The sequence below is a fragment of the Parambassis ranga genome, chromosome 10 (genome assembly GCF_900634625.1).
Source record: "Parambassis ranga chromosome 10, fParRan2.1, whole genome shotgun sequence".
Lineage (NCBI taxonomy): Eukaryota > Metazoa > Chordata > Actinopteri > Ambassidae > Parambassis > Parambassis ranga.
This window is the reverse complement of record NC_041031.1, coordinates 8,099,942-8,123,570: the sequence shown is the minus strand read 5'-3', so window position 1 is coordinate 8,123,570 and position 23,629 is coordinate 8,099,942. Positions and strand designations below refer to the sequence as shown.

General features: G+C 41.6%; 2 protein-coding genes across 8 annotated transcripts in view; both read right to left on the bottom strand.

The window, feature by feature from the left end:
- Positions 1-14,926, bottom strand: part of ebf1a (EBF transcription factor 1a) — a 51,890-nt gene extending 36,964 nt beyond the window's left edge. For all 7 annotated transcript variants that reach the window (XM_028415706.1, XM_028415704.1, XM_028415707.1 and 4 more), the window contains exons 1-6: positions 14,019-14,926; positions 13,091-13,247; positions 12,087-12,150; positions 11,326-11,381; positions 10,060-10,133; positions 8,544-8,612 (exon numbers count right to left, since the gene is read on the bottom strand). In XM_028415706.1, the coding sequence (XP_028271507.1) occupies positions 8,544-8,612; positions 10,060-10,133; positions 11,326-11,381; positions 12,087-12,150; positions 13,091-13,247; positions 14,019-14,152 (554 nt within the window). In that variant the 5' untranslated portion in view covers positions 14,153-14,926. The remainder of the gene's footprint in view (positions 1-8,543; positions 8,613-10,059; positions 10,134-11,325; positions 11,382-12,086; positions 12,151-13,090; positions 13,248-14,018) is intronic.
- Positions 14,927-20,876: 5,950 nt separating this feature from the next.
- On the bottom strand, positions 20,877-23,383 carry il12ba (interleukin 12Ba). Its single transcript, XM_028416928.1, has 8 exons — positions 23,310-23,383; positions 22,875-22,962; positions 22,423-22,710; positions 22,221-22,326; positions 21,678-21,916; positions 21,421-21,593; positions 21,142-21,263; positions 20,877-20,955 (listed from the first exon to the last, which is right to left on the bottom strand). Exons 2-8 carry the CDS (start codon positions 22,960-22,962, stop codon positions 20,877-20,879), a joined length of 1,095 nt encoding a protein of 364 aa, XP_028272729.1. The 5' UTR covers positions 23,310-23,383.
- Between the last annotated feature and the right edge of the window lie 246 nt (positions 23,384-23,629).

Sequence of the window (23,629 nt, the reverse complement as noted above, 5' to 3'; positions counted from 1 at the left end):
ATTTGTTTGTCTCTGTTAAATCACTAATTATAGCCTGGCACAACACAGGGCAGATGCAGGCTAATTCACCATTAGGCCGTTTGGTGTTTATTAAACTTTTATAATGTGATCACTCTGATAACGGCACAATTGTTTCCCTGGGCGTGTGTGATTATAGTGTTGTACCCCTCTGTCCTTTTGTAATGTCTCCCGTTGAGCGTGTGTGTGTGTCCATGTATGTGTGTGTGTGTCTTGGAGCTTGTGGAGTAGTGTTTTCCATTTCTCATTAGAGTGGCACAGACTCCTGCTGCAGGGTCAATGTAGGGGGGGAGAGGGTGTGTGTGTGTGTATGTGTGATTTTGTGTGAGTGTGCGTGTATCTGTTTGAAGGGGAGTGGGGTGGTAATGAGCACAGGAACATAATACTACGGCGTCCATTAATGCTCTGAGGCAGTGACATTAGGCATACTTAACTAATAGAGCCAGTCTCTGCAATTACCCACTGTTATCTCTGCAGCTTTAGAGGGGAACCGGCTTTAATAAATGTTTGTAGTAATGTGATAAATGCCAGGTTTGCTCATTTGTAATCTACACTGCGGGACAAGGGGAAGCGGGTGGATCTAATTGTTTTCTTCCAGATTCGAGGATGTGGCTGAGTTCAGAGAAGTCCTTTGTAGGAAAAAGAAAATCTTTTCAGATTATTTTTCTGCAGGTACATCTCTGCTGTTGTCTATCTATCTGTCTCTCTTAGCATCTCTCTCGGCTCTCAGTGGGGAACTGTTACAACTGTCCTCCTGTCAAACACAGAAAAGCAGTCCATACCAGACGCACACTATCATGTCTCTGCCTCCTCTTTTTCTTTTTCCTCTCATCTCTCTTTTATCTTGGCCCACATCAGAGGAGGAGCTGTGATTGTGTGTGTAAACATCTTGTCATGCTAACATGGGCGTCATGACAGAAGAGAGACGCGCTTCATTAACGGCACGCTTGTAAGTTTGTCTTTGTGTTTGAACGTGCCTGTCTGGGCTATCTGTCCATAGAGTTTGTGTGTGTGTGTGTAAGAGAGTAAGTGTTGAATTTTAAAGGGTGAGTGGTAGGAGCAGAGGACATATAATATTTTTTTCTACAGAATTTAAAGATCAACTACAATTCTACAGGAGTGTTATCAGTGTTAGTTTCACTTAAAAGTATCTCCAAACTGAATCATTGAATAAAAGTAGACTAACAAGCAAGTAATCACTTGCTACTTCAACAATTTTGCCTCTCACACCTCACACACCCTTCATTCTTCTGGCAATAAATCGTCTCTGTTTGTGTGAAGACAATAGCCAGAGGAAGAGGGAGGGAGCGGTGTAGTGAGAGAAAAAAGAAGCTAGGGGAGAGAGGCAGAGGAGAAAGCGGCGCTGTTAATTGTTTTCCAGAAAAAGGTTGCAAAGGTCTGTGCTTTTGAACTGAATGTCACCTCATGTAAATCACAGCTCCTGCGTTGGAGAAGCCAATAACTGGGATAATTAGCGTGACTCCTGCGCCGCATGCAGAGATCGAGGAAAAGCGTGCTGCTGAGGAAAAGTGTTCAAACGCAGGGGAAGATTCCAAGTGTGATTAACCAAAAAACCTTCAGAGTTAAATCTGGAGTTTTGAGTGGGAGGACCAAAGAAAAAGACACATATACAGAGGGGCAGAGAGATAGAAAGCAAAGAGAATCATGGATGAAGAAAACCCGAACACAGAAGGAGACAGAGAAGAAAAGGAAACAAGTGAACATTCCTCCCAGCTAGGTCAAGCCACTTGGTAAACAAACAAACAACGTTAGCTACACACACGTAAATAGGGTGAGGCGGTGTAAAACAACAAAGTGTCTCAGCCGATTGCCTACGCCTTTACTTTGTCTCCCCTCATGAGTTACATAAACACAAACAAAGGCCTTTAAATTCAGCTCCGCTTTTTGAAGTGGAACAGTGACATGTGCTCGGGTCTCATTTGTTGATGATTAATGCAAAGTAAAAAGAATATATTAGGAATGTAAGAATATAGGATGCTTTTGATCAAACAATGCCGTTGACCATAGTTGTCTGCATGTTGACGTCCCTGCTTTACATTTAATTATCGAGAAGATACTCCTGTGAAGATTTTCTTTTGTCTCTTAACATAACAGCTCAAATTAGTCAAGCTCATTGTCACAAAACTCACATATAAAAGCAGATAAGAAAAGGCTGAACTTGGAGAGAATGAGATGGTCAAAAAAAAACCTATACACATTTTTCTATTTATGTTTTTAAAGACAATAAAAATTCTGGAAATAAACTCTGGGAAAAAAAATATTCTCAATATGATTTAAATGCCATAACTTTGTCATAGAATCTCACGACTAGTATCACACTACATATCTCTCCCTCCCTGTCTCCCCCATGCCGCGCAGGTTTTCCTTCCATTGTGACGTGTGAAACTGAGAGCGCCGCTCACAGTGCCTGGCCAGCGATCCATTCTTCCTGGACAGATTGATGGAAAACAATCAACAGACTATACATCTTGCTCGGGCACAGCGGGTCACAACCACTCATCCTGGACACCTGGACTTACATCCTGGGCTACAGTGCTGAGGTAAAACGCCAGAGGAGGGGCTGGAATGGAAACTGGCTGATAGGAAGTGAGACACCAGGCTGGGGGTGGGGGGCAGTGGTATAAAGCTGGCATGAAACATACTGTCTGTGTTCTCACTTAGCAGAAATAATCAGTAAACAATGAATCATCTGTTAGGGCTGAGATCAGGACAGCTTGAAGCTATGCTGCTCTATGACACACCGCCTTAGCCAGCCACGAGAGGAGTCCTGAGTATCCTTCACCGAGAGGAGCCTGGTGTGTCTATTCAATTAAGAGCAGCAACACAGGCAACCATGTAACACATTGGCTGTGAGAGAGCACTTAGTGGGCTGTGTGCTAGACTGTCCACACACATCACAGCTCTGCGAAAACAAAGCCTTGCTCCTGCCACACACACACATAGCCATGCACGTCCAAATGTATAGCATCACACCGAGAGGCACACACTTGTGCTCTTCACGCCTCATTTGAAAAGCAAATTGAGCGCATCTTCTAGGGCGAGTCACGGACTAAATCCTGGAAAACGTTACTCTTTCCTCACTTGCAGCACCACACACGTTCACACATGAGACCTTTCATATGGTAAATATATCTTCATTCTATTTAACTCCCATTCTATCTCTATCTCTCTAACCTGCAATTTCCAACACCAGAAATGTCTTAAATAGCTCTCAGAGAAGTAGGACGCTACTCATTTGGGTCAGCGCTGGCCAGCTAAACCCTTCATTCTGGGACAGAACAAACACTGACACAAAGGCAGAGGGAACAACCAAGGAGAGCGACCAGGTCAAGCAGGGAATGTCAAGCAGTAATGACAAAGCAGTTTGCAGGGAAAATAGAGCTACAACAGTGCTATTTACAGTAGTTCCAGCCAAAAAAATATCCTCACGTCATGAAACCTAGAACTTTGCACTGTTATGACATTTGTAAATTACATTTTATATGCCCTAATAAACTGGCTGTTACCTGCTTTCAGCTGGGGAGCATTAGCTCAACTACCTATAAAGGGTGATAGCGGCTCTGTTTAGTTTACAGGGGAAAGAATTAAATTGTGCACACACAAACTTGAACATTAATAACAATACTTATGTTTCTAATTGTTTCCTTAACACAAAACAAAGATTATTGTGTTAACATGATCTTTCATAAACTAACAGGTACATAGTCTTAGAATTGCGTGTTGATTTTTTTTTGTGGTGTGTTTGCAACTGGAAGTTGGACAGTTGTGAGGGGTGAAAGGGCTGAATATCAGGACCAGACCGAGAGAAAGTGGCAGCGCTGTTTGAGGCTCTGCGACCTCCAAACTGCCTTCTGTCAATCAGCACAGCCGTCAGTCCCCTAGGGAAGCGCTTTCCTTCAGTGTTTGGGGGGGTGGTGTACCACCATAGGGAAAAAAGAACAGAACCAAACAGATGCAGAAAGCTGCAGGTCAGTGTCTATGTATGTACTATATATGTGAACGCCAGTGGATTCTCATACCATACATATCAGTGTGTCTGCATATGTATTTGTGTATGAGTTTATCTGTGGGTGAGAGTTGCATCTGCGTCCACTGTGTGTGTGTGTAAACTAGATTTGTGAGGCAACTAGCACCTGAGGGAGGGGAGTTCTGCCTGCATATCGATGAGCCAGCAACTCTGCTTCTTTGCCCCTGAGCCCTGCACAAACACCAGAACCAGCTCAGGGCCAGTCCTTTTCAAAGCTTCACATAACATCTAATGCAGCTGTCCCTCCTAAGACTGCACGAAAAGAAACAGCACATCAAAAAAAAAAAAAAAACGAGGGGGGCTGTGTATACAATGCACATATACCCCAACCCTGAGGAAAAGCACCAAATCAAGCTAAAGCTAAAGGAAGATCACACAAGTTAAGAACAGGAAGCAGAATACGGCGATTCACCAAGCAGAGTATTGTCACCCCCAGGGTCTCTCTCTTTTTCCTTTGTCTTGGAAGGAAATGTCAAGCTACTGATAGGTGGTCAGCGATACAATAGAAAACCAACTCTAAGAAAATAAAAGAATGACTATCATGTTTAAAACAAAAGAGACCCAGGAAGTGGAAAAAAGAAGCAAGCAATGAAGACCTTGACATTAATGTGTCAGCAGATACAGTCAGGAGAATGTCAGATAGCTGTACTGTAAGTGTGTGTTTGCCTTCTTACTAACACAGTCATGGATATGAAAATGAAACTAAGCTAAGGGGACGGAAGGCGCTGCCAGTAAACCGCATTAGCATCAAATGCAAATGAGAAGGGGGCTAATGGCTGGACAGGTGCAGACTGGGCCTCTAAATGACACACACACACAAATTTCACAGCCACACACACACACACACATTTTCACAGGCACACACACACAAATGAGATGGATGAATAAAACATGGGTGGGCTATGCTTGGGGGGCTGGCAGGCCTGACATAAAGTCAATGACATACATTATTCACTAGAGCACGTTAGCCTAGCCAAGGCAACACATGACCTCTCACCCCAGGAAGTGCATCCAAACATAACAACCAAAACAATAAGGGGGTTTCCCACCTAAGAGACAAACAAGCAATGCATTAGCTTGCAAAAATGCTGTCTTTAAAATACTCTTAATCACAGAGTTGTTTAGACCAGGTGTAGTCTTTAAAACAAAACCTTGTCCACAAGTGCTAATGACCCGCCGTAAAGCTGAGAGTCAGTCCATTCCACTGGCTTAGAGAACAGGAAACTGTTCGCCATGACATCATCCTCCCCGGGAGGAGCACTTCCTGCCCGACATTCTTCACTCAAGACACACACACACTCGTCAGGAAATGGCCTCTATCAACACACACACTCGCTCCTGGGGAAATAACCAACAACGATGCGGATACACAAGCACAGACACGCATGCAAGGAAATGGGCCACATCAACAGCGGGTTGCAGGAGTGTGTGCAAATGCAAACACACACAAAAACAGCAATAAACCTAAAATAACATTGTCTGTGCATGTAAACTTGACACCACTTCGCTCCACCCAGCAATGTGAGTGGAAAGGGGGGACACAGGCTCTGCAGAACTAACCAGCGGATTCTTATCTCTGGTCACAGAGTGTTTCTATCCCTCCTCCAGAGAGGTTCTCCCTGCCTGGGGGACACCCTGTAGCAGGCCTATGGGAGCTGGACGAGCAGGAAAGGGCCAAGGGACACAGGTGGTAAGAGGCAGGAGAGGACACATGGCGCTGCAGGGACAGTTATACCCCCAAAGCGAGCAGGGTTCACAGATTTGTCCACAGTTACATGGATTTACCAGAAATAGTTCTGTGGAGGGACAATTTTAAGATAAGCTATGCACAGAAAGAGCAAGAGGGAAATGTGTTTGTGATTTGAGGCCCATCCAGGCACATAATGGACTGATCGCAGTGGCTGTATATGATTAACCCCACGATAACCAGGAGTGATGGAGAGAAGTGGAAGTGGAGGTTGAGGGGTTAAGGGTTCCCCTCATATTATCCTGTCTCTGTAAGAGGCTAAAGTGGACCACACATGTTTCCCTGGGGAAGAGACGCACCGGAACGTCTCACCTTTCTGCTGCTTCTCTTTGCCAAGCGTCAAGCGCAGACACAACATGTCATGCCAAGGTCTATTTGAATTTCCAGGAACTCGCCACCTTGTCTTTATCATGACTTGTCTTCGTTTTTAGTGCTTCCATTACTCTGTACAGTCTATAGTATAGTCAATTGTAACTCTATTGTATTTTTATACTGTATCTTATTTTTAATGTTATACTTGTTATACTGTATCTTACATTTTGCTGCTCTTAGCTCTGCAGTTGCAACAACTTGATTTCCCCATTGGAGAACAAATAAAGGTTTTCTTAATCCTAACTTCTAAAACTTAGCACTATAACCATATATATTAGTCTTAAACTAGTGCTTTTTGCAATCATAGCATACACAAATGTTCAAAAGTACATACCTATATAATTAAAATGAGAATCATATTGTTGTTTTTGCAGATGCTTTAGAGCACAAACAAATTCTGTTTTCAACAGGAGTCAAGATAAAGAGCAAGGTGAGAGAGAGATTCTCCCGGTGAGCCAATACAGTACCCAGAGCGCTGCTGATCCACACTGTACCAGATTTGTTCTCCTAACAATCAAATAAGTTTCTCATTAGCTGACTTTATTTTTCCTCATTCCTGCGGTTTTGCTGCAGTGGCCTGTTTCTCCCATCTTAACGAGAGAGAGCTAATTAGGCAATCAGACCCATTACTCTTCCAGAAGAGTTAGAGCTAGCCCAGCTAATTAGGGCTGTAAAATCTAATCATCTCTGCGAAACAGCAGAGGGCTAACGAGCCCTTATTTAACGAACTAAATAACTTCAAGGGTGGAGAGGGGCTGCTGATGGTATTTCTTTATGAATTTGAAGGAGGGGAACTCGTGGTAATTGAGTCAGTTTCAGCCTCACAGTTGTTTGTTTGTTTATGAATCCCTGATTATTACAATTGCCAAGAATATATTGGTACTAAATGAGCAAACGTATAAACCCTCCTATCTTTATTCCCCTTCAGTCCCCCCCTCTTTAAAACTAGCTATCAACCCCCCTCCCAAAGGCTCTCCTCTCACCTGACCTATTTTCCTGTCCAGAAAGAGTGCTCACTGGAGAGGAAAACGGAGATATCGCTGTTGTTTTCCCTCCCTCTGTTCTAATTTGTTGTTCGTTAATGCTGCCCTCACACCTGAGCCGTTGGGCGTCGGGGGAATACCGCCAGCGAGCGACCACAACACATGCACAGTGTGGGCTAGCTGTTTACAGGAGATCAGCCTGCTTTGCTAAGGTGGATCTGCTCAAACTGCTGCAGACGCAAGGAAAAGTTTAACTGCAGTGTGCTGGGATGAAGCCCATAAAGACAAAGCGACAAAGTGCACAGATGAGAAATTCAACAAGTATTCACACAGGAAAACAAAAATTTAGAAATATGGCACAGAGTGATGGGCAGGCGTGTTGTCTGAGGCCACGTGGTGGGGTGCAGCTGTCTCAGGGAGCGCTGAGGTGAGGCCTTCTGCTTCAATGGAGCGGAACGAGGGTGGCGCACGCACACACAAACTTGTGCACATACAGACACACACACTTTCACACACATACATACACAGGTAAAGAGTAGCTTTTGACAGAGCAGCAGTGAGAACAAGACAGCTGTGTTCATCAGATAGCACAGGTCACTGCCTCATTAACACTCACACAAATACACTCAAATATGACAAAGTCAAATCAGACATAAAATAGCCACCAATGTCCTTCATTTTACCTGATATAGCGTTTTTGACATTTTGTAGATCATAGGCCAAAGAAAGTTATGGGACTTCACTTCAATGTGTAGGTGTTCTCCTTTAATCTGCACACTTGCAGTGCAAACAAACACTTTCCCTCGCACTGTACATTCACCCAAGTGCCACACAGCCGAAGCCGGACAGTAAATCTGCAGGGCTTTTCTTTTCTTCTGACTGCCTGTAAATCATGCAAGCTGCTCCATCAGTCAGAGGTAGTTTATGACAGCCAGGGAAAAGTGTGTGTGTGAGTGTGAAAAGCAGCTAACAACCTTCCACACCATACACGTCCAAGATTTATACACACCAGACTGTAGCTGTAACCCTAACTGCTCATCAGCCAAGTCATCAGTACAACCACACAAACACTGTTTAACCACACTTGAAGCAGAGCTCAACTGCTCTGTGATTGCTCTTCCACTTCACACACATAGCACTGGAATATAATTTACGGCAGTTTCACACATTTTGCTTACACAGAAGATTATGGTTGCTGAATGACAACCTGTGGCCTGCTCGATTAGGCCCGTGGGTCACATTCACTCAGCCAAATCACATATTGAAAAAAACTTTCAGCTGCTTCCTTTGATGGAAATGTTTGTGCTGTGTTTGTATTTGCACTGACAGTGCAGCATCACGTTGACTATAGGGTTAAAAGGCACAGTTTGCTTACCTGTCGATGATGACAGGGTCTGATGGGGTCTCATTTCTGTTGCCACAACTCTTCTTATCACAGCACCGACTGTGGGTTTGAGGGGAAGAGAGAACAAGGGGAGGCAAAGGGGAGTTAGTCACCAAGATGTGAACAACAGAGAGAGGTACAAGATAAGGCACTGCTCAAAGAGGGAGAGGAAGTTAGATGAGCATGCAGGAAAGAGAAAAAAGGAATAAAGGGCGTGAGACTATTCTGGAGTTAAAAAAAAACAAGAGTCGGATTTCTGTTTAGCTTATAAAGGTAAGACCGGGGCTCTAATACGACTGTAGGTGAGATCAGCCCGGTGACTTTAGGCGAAGTTTGGAAAAGAAAAAAAGCAGTGAGCTTGAATGGGGCTGAATACAAACTTGAATTAGCCTCCAGGGCTCAGGTTAGCTCCATTTCTGTCAGACATCACACAACCAGACAATCTTATGTTCCTTATTTTTCCTCAGTGCTCGTCCCCTCCCTCTATCCCGCCTCTCTCTCGCTCTTCCTCTCTCTCAGAAGTGGGTCACAGAGTGGTCCCACTGGACCTGGGGAGTAGTGCATGCTGGGTAGAAGGGGGTTGCATACTGATGTGACGAGTCCTTTCTGAATCATTTGACTGCAGCACAATGTAACAGTGTGTTTTGTGCTGTCAACCCCCTCCTATACCCCTAAAAGTATCACCGCGTCTACCTTTTTCTCTCTATCTGCTCATCTCAGTGTTTGTGTGTCTATGTGTACCTGTGTCTGACGACTGTATGTGTGTGGGAGAAGATGGAGAGAAACACCACATTGAGGGATAAGGGAGGGAGACTGACCCTCCCCCTACTTTCTGGAGTCCCTCAGGACAAGAGGCTTGGAGAGCCAGATCAGATTTCTGATCTCGACCGTTTCCTGCAGCATATGAAAACAAGTGGTCTAAATTGCCTTGTGTGATAACCAGGAAGTGGCTACACTTTGCCACTAGCCATTTTTCTACATGCAACTCCACATGTACTTCTACATGGTTGTAAGAAGCAACCACATGCTTTATGATGCTGTTATTGATTGTAAGTGCATGCGATGGGCTGGTGAGAGTTTTGCCTGCTTACTACTTTTGAGCAAGTGTGTGTGTCTGTATTTTATGTGTAATTCGAGTCTGCCCCCCTCTGCACATAGCTCACTGTCAGGACACAGCAAACTGCATGTATTACACAGACTGAGGAGGATGGGTTTGAGTAATGAGCTTTTCCTTGTCCTAATTAGCTGAACATGAGAGGGATGCACACACACACACACACACAGGGACATACACACACAACAGAAATAGGCCAGGGCCCATCTCCCCAACCCACTTTGAGGAAAATGATAAGATTTCTATTGTAATTTAGCAGTGCTCCTCATGTCTTTGTCCCCTCTTTATGCCAACAAAGACACCTCCAAAGTAAGAAAAACATTCATCTTGATCCACGCTATTAAATATTGGCCAGAAAAACAGAGAAATGTTGCTTGGTGTGGTTCGTCTTACCTGCACATGATCTCATGGGTCAGCAGGACCCGACACATCTCTGGATTTTTATCCTGCCCCTCATAGACAATTGGCTGGAGAAAAAAAAGCATAAAAAATATATATTTTTAATGAATGCTGTGCTGAAGAAAAGTCTACCATAACACAGAACAAATAAAAACAGAAAAGTGTGTGTGTCTTTCATCTGGGAGTACTGTTTCTCTATCTGGCAAATGTGTGTATCGTGGGAATCCAGTCCTCCTGAACAGGAACGCTCTGTTCTGACAGAGACAGTAAGAGGGAAATTTTTGTGTGCGTGCGTGCACATGTGTGTACTTCTGCATGTGCAAATGTGTTTGTACATGCATGTGTGTTTATTATGCAGTGTACAGTGAGCAGTTGGACTGCCAGACTGGAGTATAGTGCACCATCTGGTCCATACAGCACAGCGTCCAAAAATCTAGTCTGGTTACCCCTCCAACCCCACTCAACATGCTCTCCAGGGCTGTGATCACCCTGCACACACACATACACACAGATAAACAGGCAAACAGTCACACAAACAACATCTCCTCCTACTCTTTTTATTCTAAGGCAAACTCTCGTCAAGCCTAATGGCACTAGAGGCAGAATTGGCAAAACAAAAGACCTGATATCTAAACAGCATTGAAGGGTCTTACTTTCTTCGTTGTCTAATTCATCCTAACAGAGAATTCCCTCAGTGTGCGCCAGCCCACATGTGCTGCTCTGTATTTCTTTGTGTGATTGAATTGGCCATAACACACTCTGGGATAGTTTGTTCTGTTTCACATTGAGGAAATGAGGGTCAAGGTCCTCAAAGAGTGAGCTGGCATGCATCACTGTCTCTCTCAAACACTAACACACAACTACTTCTGCACCATAGCGAGATATTCACACACTATATGTGCACAATCACACACATACACACGTATATAACGCCTGATAAAAACACGCACACGCACACACCATCCCCACTTACTGGCTGCTGTGCAGAGTATGAGGACACATGTCCTCTACTTTTCTGGGCCTCTGTAAATGTATTCCACAGGTAAGACAGGTCGTTTATCAAGCCGGCTGTGCTGTGCTGAAGTTGAGGGTCTCAGACACAGGCATGCAGCAGGGCGAGGGTGGAGGGGGGTAGGTAGAGAAGAGGAGGAGGAGGAGGAGGAGGGGAGTGGTGGCTGAAGGTAGGGGCAACTTTCAGAGCAACACACCGATGGAGATCTTAATTTTTTTGAGCCTGTAGTAAACTACAGAACTTCTTACCTGTTTAGTCATTGAGTCAATAAGACGAACATACAAGTCCTGCTCTGTCCTGATGCCTACAGGTAGAGAGAGAGAGAGAGAGAGAGATGTTGAAATGTAATTCACACATTGCATATTTTCACATCTGTGGGAACGGCTTTACCCATGTGGAAAATCTTTTACAAAACAGCTTCTTCTTATTCTGATTTCCCCTTAGAGACACTTTGTACAAAGTATGAGTCTACACTTTCAGTATTTGTTGCATGCTCAGTTTGGTTGGGACTTTGAAATGTTAATTTCCTCCTTTACTTTATTTCTATTATTTCTATTAACAGTTATTAACAATTAAAGCTTGCAAATGTGCACAGCAGTAATAAAAATCATTTTTCTAAATCATAATCAATTTAATGTAATTATGCAATAGACTTTAAAATGATGACATATTATTTTGCTCCTCTGAGTTATTGCTGCTCCAAAAGTAGGCCGAGGACCAAGACAGTAAGCACTGCAACAAGATCATAATATTAATAATAGAAACGGATATAATAATATTGACCCGTTTTAATTTTTTAAGTATGCATATTATTATACAAAGTATTTTATTTAAAATAAATACGCGCTGATATGAAATTGCAAACTATTTAAATAAATGCGGGAAAATAGAAGATCAGCGATTTGACCTCCTGAAAGAATTTCCCTGGAATTTCCTCACTTTGGTTTGGCGTATCATTCACTCACTGCTTTTGTTATTGCTCCATAAAAATTATGGAAACCAAACTCACCGTTACTGTAGAGGAGCTGAAGTCTATAATGGATCCCATTGTTGGTCTTTTCCCCCGTCATTTCCTATGAAAATTAAACCAAACAGACCCAGTCAGAGCAAGCAAGCCCTCTCCTCCTGGGACTTTTACTGCGGCTCCACAACTTGATATTTTTAGATTATTAGCATGTTATGTTTCCCCAACTGTGATGTCATTCGAATCACATCACTTCGTTTATATCTTCCACAGTAATAATAAACAAAAAAGCAACTTTTGCAAAGTTTCAAAATGATTTAATTTTACGACGAAATAAAGTTAAATCACATTCTTAATAATTAACAGCCGTTCTCATGTTTATTGACATGACCTGATAATAAAAACTATTTAAATACTCATGTACATACATTTTAAAAATCAAACTTCACACATTTGCTGTAAATCACAACGCAGTATTAATATCACTGACTAATAATAAAAATGCATTTGTATGAAATAAATACGTTGATTCCAGATAATGAATTCAAAAGTATTGAGCTTCACTTTTAACCCCACTTGCAAACCGGTCAATGTTACACTTGATTGACGTGATCAAACTGGAATATCGATGAGTGTTTAAAAAATAAAATATCATGACTGACAACACTTGCAGAAATAGACTACATGTCAGGAAATAATGTCACCGTATTAGCATCAACTGAAAAACTAATATCCTTTTAGGGATATTCAGCAATAATAAATAAAGCTGAATATTACTAAGCAACAATCAGAAACGTGTAAGGCTTTCAGGAAAGCACATCTAAAAATCACATCAGGGAAGCCTTCAGGACCACTGATGCCTGCTGTGTGCGTCTGGCCACTTTGTTAACACACGTCTGGTAATTTATCACCTTAACAGTTCACTTTATTGAGTCAGACATCAGTCGATGCACGCTGTAAATTCCTACATTATGCTCTTACTCTGAATACTCTGAAAATGTATCATAAATAATAATAAACGCTAATGAAATGAAAAATGTCAAACTTACCTTTTCCTTTTCTACAAAGTCCACGAAGGTGGTTCTCTCTATTTCTACCGGCTGACCCTGTCTGTCGTATAAAGCCAGGACGAAGTGGAAGAAGTTGGACTTGCGAAGGTTGGAGGGCGGCTGTTTCTCGAAGTGTGCCCGAGCAAGCCCCACTCCGCTGCGGACACAAGCACAAAGCAGCAGCACCCACAACGCCGAGAGTTAATATAAACCCATACAGTAAAAGTGCAACATCAGACAAATATGCTTTTTAAAGCAAAACCGCAGTTGCTAATATCCCAGTCAGTGTGCATTCTAAAAGTATATATATGTATATATATATTTAATAGCCCTGCACATATGCGCTTTACACTTTAATCAACAACAATATAAGAAGAAATAAAGTAAAATATTAAGCTGTAAGACTAAATCTGCCATGTTTAAATACATCCAATATTCCAATATTATATGCAATATTTTTTGTGCATATGCCATTCTAAATAATGTTTTAAAAAAGTGTGTTTTTTACATTCTTTTTGTTCAACTTTATTGAAAGTAAATAACTATTTTATTTTGTAAGAAGCTTCTAAATTCAAGCATTAAAAACCCTCGTGCAGGCTGTGATCTGCTCTGCTTGAAACACAGTGAAGTGAGCAGAAAAGATTCAAAACAGGCGCACAGCTCAGTTTCCACACTAAACTTATTCTAAGGCAGCATTTACACGCTTGCTGTGCTTTACGTTAAAGTAATTGTTCGAGAAAGACTTTCAGCTAAAAACTTCTAATGCCAGCGGGAACCGTGGTTATCCCCATGTCCTCTGGGGACGCGTGCTGCCCCGAGTGATGCAGCCGCCTCGTCTTCCCCTAACTCAGCGCAGATCTCAACCTGCTTTCTCCCCGCTCTCCACAACCCCAGAGTCAGCGCAGCGCTAAGGCCGCCTCAGGCTCACCTCTGGGCGGCTGTGTTGGCGTCCAGCACTCCGGCGCCCTGCATCCATGTCCGAACCGCGTTCATCCCGGCCACCATGGGCTCTTCTTTCATACTACTCCCACTCCTCTGGATGCTCTCGTGGATGCCAAACATCAAAACGCACCTTCACACTGTCTCTCTCTCTCTTTCACTCACACTCTCTCTCTCTCTCTCTCTTACTCTCTCTATCCTCTTCTCCTTGACTCCCTCCTTTTTCCCCTGCCTCCCCTCCTCTTGCGTCTGTTTGATCGCGCTGTCAGAGGAGCAAAGTGGCGTGGTCTATTTCACTTGGCGTTTAGTTGCGCGCGTGTGTTTCTCAAAGTAAACAAAAGATGCGACATGTGGAAGGAAAAGGGGAGCTGTCAGCATCCAGGGTTAGCTGCACCTCATGTCAGCGACTCCAGAAGAAAAAAGGAGGGGGGAAGCAGCAGCTATGAAGATGAACAGCGTGAGAACGATGAAAGGGGAAGCGCAGGATGAGAGAGGCTGCGCTGAGTTGGCGACAGTCCCTCGGATCAAGGTGCAGCTGACAAAAGCACAGGCAAAATGTCAGTTTTTGCAACAAACAGTCCACAGTGAGTAAGAAAACCAAGGAGATGAAAGAGATTTCGCCCTCTTCCCTCCCTTCCCTTATTTACAAAGTCTTCTCCTCTGTTCAGATGAATGAAACGCGCAATTACGAAGCAGTCCTGTAGGTAACAGCAGCCCAGCTCCTCGTCAGCTCCAGCTCGGGTGATTTGCGCTCTTTTCTTCCCTGAGGAATCACTTTGGACCATCTCTGGGATGCCAAACAGGAGAGAACGAGTAGGTGAGGGAGGCGTGGCCTACGAGGCGAACAGGAACGCCCTCAAATACAGTTAATAACACGGACAATCAGCTGTCCACCAACCCGACCAGCACGCTGCCCGCCCGCCCGCCCGCCTGCCTGCTGTCCCCGCCTCGTCCCACGCAGTGTCCCGCCCTACACTCACTTAGCCAGAAGCTGTGCGCAATGTGTGGGTGCGCGTTCTTCTGTGCCAAAAATGTGTGTGCTCCGTGTCTTGTTGTGCATGAGTTGACATTTAATGTATTCACGAGAATCGAACAGCAACTCAGGGGAGGACATTAGTTTAAGCCTGGCAGTTAGTACACAGACCGAGGAGCATGAGTGAGGAGGAGAGCCCGGGCGGCTGTAACATCTATATCGCCTGTTTGCTGCGTTGTCACTTGAGCTGCAGCCATGAAAATGTATCATGCAAACCAAACCAGAACACAATCCGATCAAATGTTTTAAATGAGCATCACACAGAAGTCATTTTGTCTCGTTATTATGTGACAAACTTCACAAGATTCCAGTGAGAAGAAACAATCTGATGAATAGTTGCATAGCTAGTGTGCAGATTTAATCGTGTTTACTTATGTGTCAGATTAATTCAACAAGCAGAAATCCAGTTAATTGTGCACATTATGCACTCGTGTGCTGTCAGAAACTTCAAACATGCAAACAGAAACTTGTATTTTATAGAGAAGAACTGAATTAACTGCAGTCCAAGCGTTCATTCAGAGTATCAACTCTGGCAGATTATGAGCTTAAGAAAGTTTCAGCTAACCAAAAAAAGCCTGGCAGCCACTGCGCACATTTTTTTCTGTTACAGCCCGGTGGTTTGAAATTAGCTTTGATTAGATGCATTACATAAATCTTGCGGGACTAAGTGCTGAATCCAACATAAATATGAGGATTACAGCTAAACTGTGCTGCGCCCCGCTGTCCAACAATTTTGCAACCACTCAAAAAAGAACTACTCAAAAACAACAGGCGACAAAAAATATGTGTGAGAAGAGAAAGAAATATTTGCATGCCTGCTCACAGAAGCATGAAACTGCACAGTGGGCTCACATGCATGAAAACTCTGCAGTAGATGAAGATGTTACAGCTACACCTCATGCTCTTCATCAACCCTGGTTCCTCCAAGATCATTAGTCATTTCTAAATTGCCAAATTGAATTGACCGGAGGACATCTGTTCAACAAGCACTGTTTGGTTAATTATAATGAATTGGAATGAATGGGAGAGAGTCGTTATATCAGGATATCTTGGAAAATTAAGATTTTATCACGAATTGTCGAAATGAAACCGTCTGACACGTTGACGTTCTAAAAGGTCAAAGGCGATGCAATCATAACAAAATGCGCAAAATTTGGTCATTTGAATTTTTAAGATTTTAAACTCAAAGACAAGCTCCACTTTGATTTCAGCAGTGATATTACTTTTTGAGCGATAAACACGCTTTGTTTATCATACAGAGCAGACAGCATAAGAGTCTCGGCCAGTTGCGGAGTCTGATAAATGCCATAAACGGTCAAGCTTAGACACCAAACCAGCAATCATCTCATCATTGTCTATATCTGTTTATTTATGTCTCCTGCTGTGGGAGGGGAAATGTGAGCACCCCACCACGTGAGTACATGATACAATAAATAGTGATAAATAAAAGCAACGTGAGATAAAATGTCTGTCACACTGCCTAAGTTTTACGCGCTCGCACACACACACACACACACACACACACACACGCCCAGAGCTATCCTTCAGCACATTTGTTTGATTGTGGCCCGACTCTCCATCTATGATCTGTCTGCCTTGGTCGGCATGCAGGCCAGCGCGAACACTAAAGGCCTCTGGGGTGACATATATTTATATCCCAGAGCCCCAACACACACTGTTAGCCCAAATATCACTCTCAGTATCCAAAAACAGAGATGTCAGTTGGGGCCCGATGATCCAGCCATGTTAATACTGCGATTAACTAACTCTATGGCACCCGGACACACAGTTTGCAAAATCTCTCTGATCATTACGCACAAACAGGAATGCGCACGCCATTTAAACGATGTAAAGGTGTGTCTGTGTGTGTTTTTATGTGACTCATGTTCAAGTGTCCACATATGGGAAGTCTATTAAAATTCCCTGCGCTATAACTCTATTAGACATTTTGAAGTAACTGATGAGAAAGAAGTTGTAGGCGCTGCCGTCAGCCTCCTGTACTACCACCAGATGTTCTCGTAAATCAAAAGGTTGGGCTGATGATAATAATGGCCTGATTGAATTGAAGACTCATAAAAATCACTAGCTGTAAAAATCAGGCATATGCTTATGAGAATGGGCCTTATGTCTAACAATATGCTCTCTAGACGACATAAAAGGAAACCGATATAGATGTTTATCCTTTAAATATGTAGCAGCATTACCAGCAGACTGAATTACCTTGATACCGGCATACTAAACAATGTTATTTATATAGAAAGAATAAAAACAGGCTTTAATGGCATCAAGCATGACGTTACTTGGGATAAAATATTAAAAGATAGGCTATTACTGTGACGGGGAAAGCTAATGTACATTTTAAATTGTAAGACTGTTACACGTGTCTGGCAATTTTCTTTTTACCGCAGGTCACATACAGACGAGTATCAGGTGCAATGTTGCCATCTAGTGGCCTATAAAATACATTACATGACTCTTGAGGCACCTTTTCTCCACTTAAAGTCAGTTGGATTCTCAAATGTAGCACTTGCATAGTAAGTAGCATGCAGAAAAATACCATCTGTCCAAATAGCTACTTATGTGCTCCATTAATTAACATGGTCAACAAATGGAGACAAGGTCAGAGAGATGGTGGAGTCATGAGAACAAGTTGTGAATGTAATTGATCTTGTAGGTAACATCAGATGGTAATGACATTATTCATGTGCAAAACTGACTGTTGTTAGTTTGTTTAGAATATTATTATTATTATTAGGCTATGTATTTATGGGGGGGGGGGATTTATTTATAGATTGACTAAATATAATATGTAAAAAACTAATGTGAAACCTATTTTAATAATTTAATGGGATCTAAATTGCTTTACACGGACATGTTTCTTAAGCTGTCATTTTACCAAGGTGATTTACACACCAACACAGATACACTAAGATGCAGAAATTTCAAAAGTGGAATGCAGTGCCAGCAAATCACATTTTAAGTGTACGGAGAAGATCAGTGCCATTTCCCAAAAAATGTTGTCAGATGCCTGCAAGAAACAGCCAAATGCCAAAGGTCAGGGGTGTGAAGTAGCTGACAACCTCTTCTGCTTTTTAATGACAGGGAAATGAAATAAGTGCTCACTGCAACCACCTGACCAACCAAGTTATGGACAAATCCTGAGAAGAGTGGCTTACTATTCTTTGACATTGTTTGCATGGGCTTTTCTTACATGTGACACGGAAATTTGGTGTTTAACGTGTCAGGTGGATGCACTTTGTTAACAATACACTGGAGTTTTAGAGTGTTTAGATTGATGCTTTTAAAGGGCAAGTAATTCCCTTATTTAATAATAATTTGGGGGACTTCTTCTAATTTCCTGTGTGTAAAAAGACAATCATCACATTTCTACATACAAATATAATTTTGTTAATGTTAAATACATTTAAGCTTTAAATTCACTTTGCTTAACATTATTGCACTTAAATTGCCTTTTAGAAAATACTACTGTCATTCTCCTGGTGAGGATGGGATAACCTTTTCACCACATGGTGTTAGCTAACCGGTTTATTTAATATGGAACATCAGCATAAGTTACATAGATTAGTGACAGTTCTACATTAAGAAGATTAAGAAAACCTTTTTTGTCCCACAACGGGGAAATTGCGTCTGTATTCCTATACCCTTGGTCTTTTTTTTTCAATGAAAAAGTAACAGTTCTAAGATCCAAAAAACAAAAAATAGTATTGGTGGCTAGTTATCAGACTTAAGTTGATAAATAATTTATTTAAGATTTCTTAACCTGGCATTAAATGAGTTGAGTCGAATATGCCATATTGGTGTGGTAGTCTTGTATACTAGTGTTTGTGAAGTATTACATACTACATCTTGACATAAGAATTCATCATGGTTTCATTTTAAGGAGACACATGTCAAAAACCACGGGACCATGACACTAGTATAAATAAGTCACACTGGAAGGATAAAGTCATGACTCACTACAGTGACTAAATTAGTTGAATACTTACATTACAATAAGCCTGAGTAAGAGAAGACACTTCCTCTGTCTCAGAAAATAAGTTTTACTGGCAATGAATATGTCATTAGGGACCAGCATTATCTTAACACATTGGCCCCTTTTGTTGTTTAAAGGTCAATGTACTGAGGTTAAACTCAGCAGTAAACCGTAAATGAGCTTCCTCTCATTGGGGTGTTTACTCAGCTCAGTTTGCATATTAGTTTTCACTGTTTAGGGATTTTAAATAGTCTGTTCTGTTATGTTACTATCATTGGTTTTGACTGTAACTATATTTTTGTCATTTATCAGCTGATCCTGTAAAAACTTGTTCAGCATCCTCATGCTTTTTTTTTAAATAAAAAGTAGATTTAGGGTATGTGCCAAAACTTTGATTGACAAATATGAAGCTGCATCCAAGAGACAGAAAGATGAAAGAAAAACATAATGTGTCTCTTGGCACTGAACACAGGAAATACCATGTGCCATATCTGCTTGCAGTGAACAGAAAGCAGACAGACATTTACCAACAGTTAAGTGATTTGCCAGTGTGAGACGGACAGTTTCTACCAAAAACCACACTCTCACCACCTGGCTACAGTGATGTAATCCTGAACATTGTTTCACTGTTAGTCAAGCAGAAAGTACTATTGACACTGCTGGACTTTATGGCACAAGGACAAAACACTGGTGTGGACTTCAGTGAAAAAACTGTATTACTGTTCCTGCTGTAACAATGTGTATGTTTGATCAGTGCAAATAGCAATATGAAAATATGGATAATCCATCTTTAACACTGTCAACAAAGCAAGTCATTTAATTTATACATAAATGAACATGTACAGTGCCATATTGTCATTGACTTGTTTCTGTACTGGTGCACTGCTGCTAAAGGCTAACGGCTAAATGAGTTGAAGGTACCGGTATGTACACCTGGTCTTGTAAGAGGAAAAGTCAAAACAGAGAGTGCTGTGTTGTACTTGTTGGTAGGCTGAGTCAACAGTGAACCTAAAACACCACATCCTCCACACTACGGCTGATTACACAGTAGTCGCTACAAAGAGGGTTCTCTCATTTCAGCGCAGTTACCCAACCAACCACTTGCCACTTAAGAGGCAAAGCATGAAAGTAGGCAATCTTGCCCTGGTTATTGACTGTGTAAAAAATACAAAAACAAAACCTCATCACTACATCCAGTGGCTGTAAAAATGTGACCTCCTCGCCTGCATTGCTCCAGCGTGGTCCAGCACTGTCAAGCTGTCACTGATAGGTAGCACAAATTGCCACATTCCACACCCACCAACCCAGTCACACCACTGTCTCTGCTTAAACAAGATGGTGTTATACCATTTACACATTTCCCATATATGTCGGGAAACGTGTAATAAAATTGTGAATATTTTGCGTTACTGACAATTTTAAACCGAAGGATAATACCACTTTCAAATCAGACTCACCACAGTTAGTGTTTTATTTTTCTTTTAATATAGTTGTATTGTTGCAAACCTATGCATCCCTCAAAGGTCAACTTTTCATTAACTTGGATTCAACTTCTAGGTAATTCGAACACTTGGTTACTACAACTGCTTAAGTAAAGAATATAGGTACCTCCAGCAATACCCAATAGTAAATTGTATTTTGTTGCAAGGATGAAGCCTTTAGTCATTCAGTAAATTAAAAGTAAAGTGCTTTGTATTTCATGACAAACAAAAACAAAAGGATGTGTTTAATTATGTTTTATTTATTTGGAAAAAAAAATCACATTACTTGATAACTGCTAAATAAAAGATAATAAAAGATTTTAAAAAATCATACATCTCTTAAGATGTTTGGTTCTTCTGTGCTCGTCTGCTTTTTTGCAGTTTGTCTTTTCTCTTGTTCTTTCCATTTCTTCTCAGACTGTAAAAAAAATAAGAAAGGAATTAAATTGCAGAAAGCTACCCAGCTTATTAAGTGTATCATTTTAACAGCATTTTCTGTGTGCAATACACATCACAATGCACAGTAACACATCTTGTTTCTGAATATTCAGAAACCTGCAAAAGGTTTTTACAGTCAGAACATTACTAGGATACTGAAACTAACCTGACATGGCTCCACTCACTCCATTGTGAGTTACAGAGAGCATCCTTTGCACGGACACACACAGCCTTTGCCTTGTGCTTCACTTGAAACTGACAGCTATCTGAAGAGTGAACTTTCAGCGTCTAAAAGGAAAACAACCTTAGGGTGAAACAACATTGAGTCTTTCTTCCACTTTCTCATCTTTTTTTGAACTGCAAACTTGACATTTCCTGAATTTTTTCACTTTGCTTTATGTTTAAGTTTGGAATCGTCATGAGAATTTGGCAAAGTTCCTCTTACCTTTGAAAGTTTTGAGTCATTACACGGGTTGTCACACCTTTTACATCTACTCCTAATCTGTGCAATCTGAAAAGTGAGGGGGAAATAAGAGTAGGGGCTGCTCCAGGAACTTGGGTAACTCCACTGTATCAATGTAGTGTTGACTTTGCCAATCGTTACCTTGTCAGGTTTCACTATTGAGGGTGGAAACAAAACATATGGTTAGATGAAAACAAATAGAAACAAACAAAAGAAAATAAGAATTGCACAAGTCTCACCTATCTCTGACAAGTAAAAGTCTTTAGAGTAGTTCTCCACCAGGAAGTCAGTCCTCACATAGACGGTGATATGGATCTGCTGGCTCTCCTCTGCATAGGGGCAGTGCAGCTTATCCAGGCAGGAGATGCCACTCCCGCTGTTATCCACTGAACAGCTGAAGTTACTGTGACCTGAAGAGCACGTCCAAAGCTGAGCACTGCTGTCCACAGAACACTGACTGGTGTAGCTGTCAGAATTACTGTATAAAGTGGAAAAAAAATGTTTTTACTTTGATGATGCAACACGGTCTGACTAGCAATTTAGGTGAAGGAGCACCTAGTGATAAAATATATTATTAAAGAAAATTTGTATCTGTATTATTTTTATATGAAAAGTAATTTCAAATGTCCTTCAAATTACACAAACATGTACTTTGTTATGTTTCATTTTAGAAGATGGTATTTATGGATGTGACTGTGTAGTCTCAGCACCGACACAAGTTGGAACACTGTGTTATTATTGGACAGCAAAACAGAAAACATGTCAGCAGCTTGCGAGCTTACCGTCGAGCTTTGATGAATGCTACTTTGCCAACACGACTGCTGTGCCAAGTCCAAGAGCAGTGGAACTCTCCATTGTAGTTTTGAGCATAGCACTTTAGGTAATCTTCTAATGAGAAACGGCAGACAACACAAGACTATTTCACAGTGCAAATACTTTCAAAATTTCCATTTGCTGCCGTGTCACTGTTATATTAGCCCTTACCTTGATCAGTTTTCACTAGAATCTTCTTCCTTTTGGTCCAGTCTTCCTGAATCAAGACTACAGTGTGATTAAGAAGTGATCCGTCCTCGCTGTGGCAGGTGTAGTTGCCCCCACCTATGCTTTCCTCAAGATGCACCATATACGAGTTTCCTCTCTGAGTTTCTTCTACCCCATTCTTTTTCCAGACAATACTTAGGCTCCGATTGTCTGTCCTCAGGCGCTCTTCTGGCAACTCAATGCAGCTCAGAGGCTGTTCACCCAAAGTGCCGTCCACCTCCAAAACCAGAACTAGGAGGGGACACATTCACAAATAAAGGAAATGAAAGAGGTGTGTGTGTCTATATATACATACCTGCACACACACACACATATATATATATACATATGCTTATTCAGAGAGAGAAAAAAAGAGAAGAGAGGGGAACATGTATTGTCGTGAAGATGAAGCATACTGTTGGGCAACAGAGTCCAGTGGTTCCTAGGATTTGGGAATGTGGCTTGTAGACATGCAGGGATGATGCAGAGAAGAAATAACTTCATCTGGAAAAAAGAGAGAAGTGAGGACCATGATGTGAAGAGGGTGGACGAGAAAGAAAAAGTAACATGTATAATGGAATAGAAAAAAAAGTTAAGTAATAATAACAGAACAGAATATTGGTTGGACATGCCTATAGAATAAAGTTTAAAAAGACTATTAGTGGTAAAATCATTAGCTATATTAAATAATCAGCAGTGTCTACATCAATTTAAAAAAAACATACAATAATAATAATAACTGCATACTTTTATATGAGTATTGCTTTAACTGGTGATGTATTTCTAGCTGGAGAGACTTATTTTTCTTTAATAAGTGCTCTTCAAATTAGGTCAGTCAAAAGTGATCTTACCTTGTCATTGACTCCAGATTTACTAGCGATCTTGCAACTGTAGGAGTTTTATAGGCCGACAATGCATGGACAAATTCCCCCACATCACTAAGAGGAAAAAGTCCAGAGGAACGTCGCTTTCTGAATGTCAGAGGAATGCCATCCAGCACTACTCACTTCCACCCCCGGCATTTAACCTCTACAACACACCACAGCACCACTTCATTGTATGCTTTCAGTTCCTTTCTGTCCATATTGTGCACAGTCCATGTTTGTTTACTTTAAGCCTGGCATGTTTCCTGTGTCATTTTATTTTCACTTAACATTGTGAAAAGGGAAGC